Here is a 5,788-nt window from a genome sequence, read left to right as displayed (position 1 = left end):
CATTACTCATGAACTCTTTGAGAGCACTTCTGGCCATTCACTATCTCTGTGTCATTGCTTAGCATGTTGGACATATATTAGCTACTCAGTTTATGGACTGAACAGATTCAAAGTAAGTATTACTTCTTTAAATTTTATTTTATGTTGATTCTCTCTTTTCAGCATATAGTCTGGACTATTTTCCTTAGTTTAAATTTACATCAACCTACAGTTTCTTGTTACCTTAGTTTTATCTTGCATTTCTGCTATGTCTGGGCTTCAGTGCATTTCATCAGAACTTTGAAATTGTTTATAATGTTACATTGTATACAATGTTATCACTGTTACTTTTCAGCAAAAAGTTCACATTTCAGATTATGTAAATTCAGTAAAATTAACATTTCAGATTATGTAAATTTATTGCAGGTCAATTTGTGGTACACTGGCCTGCAATCACAATTTTGAGTCCATTTCCAAAGAAACAGAATCCCCAAATTAGCTTTCTGGTAGACACTCTATTAAACCCAAGAGATGAAAATCACTTAAAAAGGTAGGGTACTGACACTTTAAAACAGTTTCTATTTCTACACCACCACCAAGATGCAGTTTTTGCTTTGAGTTAACCTGGGAACCCAAAATGCAGATGAAATACACATCACTGAGTACTTTTGGAATTCGCCAGATATCTTTACTACTCTAAGTACAAACTGCCAGGGTGGCACAGGGAATCTCCTATTCAACACACTAATTACCAATTATCTTCAATAGTGCTTCAAATCAATACAAATAAAATCACCATGAAAATTAAGAGAACAAAGCTCCCTTTCCTCACATAATTGATGCTATGGTCAACTCTGGTAGTTTAATCTGAAGACCAACAGCTCTCATACTTGTCATCAGAGGCACTACTGACAGTTTTTATGAGAGTAGCTTCTGTACTACAACCCATTAGCACCCTGGCCCCAACCTCTCAACACTTCCAGTCATGGTGACAAGCAAAACAACCCTCATGTTTCTAAAAGCCCACTTGGAGGGGAGTGGACTACCCTTAGCTGAAAGTCACTGATAAGCACTTTAATGTTCCAATCATGAAACAGATTCAGTCTTCATCTGAATTAAGTAAAGGGGATACAAAGATGAATAAGACAGCCCACATCTTTGTGTCTATTGATCGAGTCTTACCTTCTCTCTATAAATGACACTATATCAGGTCACTCTAAGGAACAGCCAAAAGAAATATACCTGAAATGAGCCAAACTGTCACCCAGTATGGAACAGAGGAAGGAATGGTCCCATTGACTTGCATATTCAAAAGTGTTTGAAGGAGTAGAGTTCAGAAGGGTGGTGGACAGGGTGATGTCAAAAGCAAGAAGCAGAGCTCTGGAGGCAGTTAGAGACCTAAGTTCAAACCTCATCCCTAAAACTTACTCCTCTCATGATTCCTCTTATTCCTCTAAACCATGATTTGGGTAAATCATTCTCCACTGAGAGTGGTACCACTGTCTCCTTCAACCACCAGCAAGGAGGTATTTTAAGTTATCCCAATGACCAGCAAATACTACTAGCAATTAGTAGGTAAGGTCATGGACGCCAAAAATCTTGCAATAGATAAAACAGTCCAGTTCAAGGAACTGTTGCATGAAAACTATCTATAGCATCTACTACTAAGCACTCTTCTGCCATCCGTTTCCTCAGTTGCAGATGGTGGTAAATGTACCAAATTCTTGGGCTGAGTGTGAAGTTTAAATAAAATGCTGCAAGTAAAAGTACCTAGCCCAGGAGTATACATTCAGCCCTTAGGAAAGGCTGCTCCCACCTTACTATCTCCCTTCCATTGTAAACAGGTCTATCATGCATGATATAGCAACAAATAAAAAAAAGTTGAGCAATAGCTGTCTCAAAGCAGATAAAAATAAGAAGGCAAATATCCCTCCCTTCAAGTTTCACATTTCAGCAGTATCTGTTTAACACTTTTGCAAAAATTTTCTGAACTTTAAATCAACAGCCAAACCTTTTGTCTAGAGACCCAGTTCCAACCTAATTTTCTTACTGCCCCTTTATTCTGTCCCTCTATACAGCTCCTAATAGATTATATACCCCTTCAGGCCTTTGTTCAGCTCCTCTATTCCTGGCTAAGATCTCTGCCTACAGAAATATCACCAATCCTTTGAAGGCCAATTATTAAATAAAATCACTTCCACTGTGAAGTCTGGCCTGGTCCCCCTTCTATCCCCCATACTTCCAATGAATCTATTCCTGTGTGCTCATAAATTGGGCTTAACCCTGCTGCAATAATTCTCTGGGAGTTCTTGGGTATCCTATGAAAACTTCAATTGCAGTGTTTGTTTCTATATAATCCAAAATAAATTAATGTAAGAATTTCCTGGTAGCAGTCAGGAGTTCTGTTAAGCAATTTGAGTGTCCACACCTGAGTCTGAATATATACCAGTGTTGATGTGAATACGAGTTTTTTTAGTTATGGAAGGTTAATGAGATCAGAACAGCAGCAAATTCAATACATCAATGATGTGTTCATACTAAGTGAAGCTCACGTAACTCACAGCATACCCTAAAAATAAAAGCTTTCCTGTGATTCAAAATAGGAAATATCGGAAGACCTGTCTCACAGCATGAGGCAGAATAGTGCGGTCATGGCCACTCCCCAAAGACCCTGTGTATTTGTGAGTAGCCGAAATACAATTGACAAGAGAATGCTATAAATTTGACTTTTATTGGTCTCCTAATTACATTTATGTTAAATTTTTTAAATTCTGTACTTAAGAAATTGTTAAGGAATTCTGTTCATAACAGAACTTTAAGCCCCATTTTCTATTTGTACATGTGCAAGCTATATGATAAAATTCATGTAAATTCACGTTGGGAGGGCAGAAGAGAGGACTGTATAGTACTCATTTGAGGGAATGCACCTAATTTTAAGGACACTAAAAAACCAGAATTCTGACAGTAACCCTTACTGTATGCGCAGAGCTGCTGGCACAGTGCAGGACTTGCCGTATGTTCGCGGAGTGAAAGGTAGCTATGTGACTTTGGGTGAGTTTCTTTAACCTTGTTTTTTGTGTGTGTGGTTTTTCGCTGGAGCTGGGTTTGAACCTGCCATCTCCAGCATATGGGGCCGGTGCCCTTCTCCTTTGAGCCACAGGCGCCGCCCTCTTTAACCCTGTTTTTTTTTTTTTTTTACAAAAAATAGGGATACTGATAACATAGGTTTCAATAATATTAATGAAGGTACTTGGTAAAGTGGTAGAAATATAATAGGTGCTGATATTACTGTTTTCACATGGTTTTCTCAGCTACCCATAGTTCCTTGAGGGAAAGAACCCCTTTTCTCATTCATCTTTACAACCCTACCACACCAAGCCCATCTGGCCATTGAATTGACTCCTCTGAATCTAAAACCACCACTACAAAAGGTAAAGTGGGCTCTCATTAAGACTGAAAGTTTTTAGAGCAACAGAGAAAAACAGCCAAAATACCCCTCCATCTTGAAATAAGATCACAGTGACAAATTGTAATTCTGTTTCCAATCATGTTAACACCAGGGTGTAGTGTTACTAGGACATTCGGTACTACTAAGCGTTTCCATTTGTTTCATTAAACTTTCAATAAAGGCTTTGTGTTTGTTTATACCCTTGAAATGAAAGATTTAAGCTCATTTAAAACAGTAGAACACCCACACAAAGGATTATCTGTTATCCCCTTAACATCTGGCAAGTTCAAAAAAAAAAATGAAGACAAAATTAGTGTTCACATAAGCACAATTATAATTTTCATTGTCAAAAAGCTGCAGTCTATGACTAACTGGGTCTGACCAGAATAGAGAAGTGGTAGGTAGACAAGGAACTAGCTGCTGGAGTGGTCACTTCCAGTCATAAAAGAAATTAGAAATGAGAAGTGCCTTAAAAAGCCAAAATAGGGCGGAGAGGGAGGCATGATTTCAGGACAATACTGACAGAAACCTGAAATTGGCCTGCTTACTCCTTCTAACACTGCCTCTCAAGTTACCAACTTTTGCTAAGTCTACACATGGGCTTTTTTTTACAGACTGCTTTCACTTTATACAAGAACGTAAGTGCTGTTCCAGTGATGGCAGGCATTGTAAGCTGTCTGTCCACACCAGCAGAACTATTTGACATCCTGGCTGAGATCTGTCAGACTTCAAAACTATTTTTAACTTCTGTGCAACTTTGAATTTTAAACGTTCAACAGTCAGGGCAATAATAGCTGAAGCACCTCAGGAAAATAACCAGTTAATTATAGTAAAAACTTTGTTGGAAAAATGTGGTCATCTTAACAGATGGTGGAAATGGAAATATTTCACAAGTAGGGAAACTGAGGAACACGTAATTAAAACCAAATCTCAAAACCTGAATAGCAATGGAATTAGCTCAGTCATAGTTATGTTTCTCATCTGTGTTTTCCTTGAATCTCACCAGGAACTCTTGAGTCTGAAGTAAACATCCTTCCAATGACAGGGTAACACGCTTCTAGTGCAACTGAAGAGCTAGCGCGCCCTTCTGAAAAATTCAAGACGAGTTGCATTTCACTTAACCCCTCTATCTCCTTCAGGATGGATGAAAAGACTCAAAATAGTCATCTTTTACAAAATAATTTTTGGACCGGTGGAGGTGATGGAAGGAGAAAAGGCATGTTTTGGTTACTGAAACCAAGACAGCTGGTGTCTTCCTTTCCAGACTCTGGGAACTTGCAGCATTCGCATCTGAGGAGAAATCGGGGACGCCCCAAGCTTTACCTTCTCCGCTTTTGCCCCATCTACTCCCCGCATAAGTGGTTTTGGATCGCGCCCTCGTCCCCCAGGCTGACGGGTCCGCTGGGTTCACAAGTGTTTCCCATTAACGCCGGCGGAACACCGGGGAGTCGCTTTTGCACAGCGCCTGGAGAGCAGAGCGTGTGTGGGACGGGAACCGAATCACGTCCGCCCAGGGGAGGTGGGAGCGAGGCTGGGCTCGGGAATGCACCGGCCCCCGCGCTACAACTTCATCCGGACTTAACCCCGCGATGAGGCACGGGGACTGGGCGAGAAGGAAGAAACTTTAGCAATGGAGGAGAGAGAACAGAAAGTAGCGAGCGAACTGCAGCCTGGCCCGAGAGCGGCTCGCCGCGGGCCAGCAGCCCAGTCCCGCGAGTCCGCGCAGGGTCCCCGACGCCCCCGCCCGAGGCTCCCACCTGGCATCGCCCTGGCCGGGTGCGGGAGGCTGGCTCGTCCCCGGCCTCTCCTCCTCTTCCTCTTCCTTGTCCCGGGAAGGGCTTCGGGGAGCGAAGAACCGGGAGAAGCTGTGCCAGGGGGCGCTGCCCTTCCTCCGGCCGCCGGACATCTCCCTGGCGCGGCAGGGGCAGCCCGCGGGAAGCGGACTAGGTGGTGCCCAGTACGCGAAGCCGGGCCGGGCGCAGGACTGACACGGCGCGAGCCGCCAACTCGACTCAGTCCATCCCGAGCGGGCGGGACGCGGGCGCGACGCGCTCCCTCTCCGCGCTATTGCAGCTCGCGCCGAGGTGGCCGCTCCTCCTCCCGCCCTCGCTCGGCGCGGCCCGCCCCCGGGAGGAGCCAGAGGCCGCCGCCCCGCCCGGAACACCCCGCCGCAGCCACCCTGGTGGGGTGCGGGTCCCCCGGGGGGTGCGGGTCGCAGGGCGGGGTGGGGAGACCTCTCTGAGAGCCACGCGGGCTCCAGGCTTTGCTTTTTGCTTTCAAGTACTTTGTTATTTTCTATTCTACAATCAAGGCACAGAAAAAGTTTTCAAACTTTTGAAAAGGTTTCCAAACTAAGGTTTG

General features: G+C 43.7%; 1 protein-coding gene across 1 annotated transcript in view; it reads right to left on the bottom strand.

The window, feature by feature from the left end:
* Window positions 1-5,475, bottom strand: part of CRYBG3 (crystallin beta-gamma domain containing 3) — a 115,905-nt gene extending 110,430 nt beyond the window's left edge. Inside the window, exon 1 of the mRNA XM_012801491.2 lies at window positions 5,185-5,475. Coding sequence (XP_012656945.1) covers window positions 5,185-5,333 — 149 coding nt within the window. The 5' untranslated portion in view covers window positions 5,334-5,475. The remainder of the gene's footprint in view (window positions 1-5,184) is intronic.
* Between the last annotated feature and the right edge of the window lie 313 nt (window positions 5,476-5,788).

The sequence above is a fragment of the Otolemur garnettii genome, unplaced genomic scaffold (assembly GCF_000181295.1).
Source record: "Otolemur garnettii isolate 467f Iridium unplaced genomic scaffold, OtoGar3 scaffold00009, whole genome shotgun sequence".
NCBI classification, from domain to species: domain Eukaryota; kingdom Metazoa; phylum Chordata; class Mammalia; order Primates; family Galagidae; genus Otolemur; species Otolemur garnettii.
The sequence above is the reverse complement of the archived record's forward strand: the minus strand, read 5'-3'. Positions and strand labels throughout refer to the sequence as shown.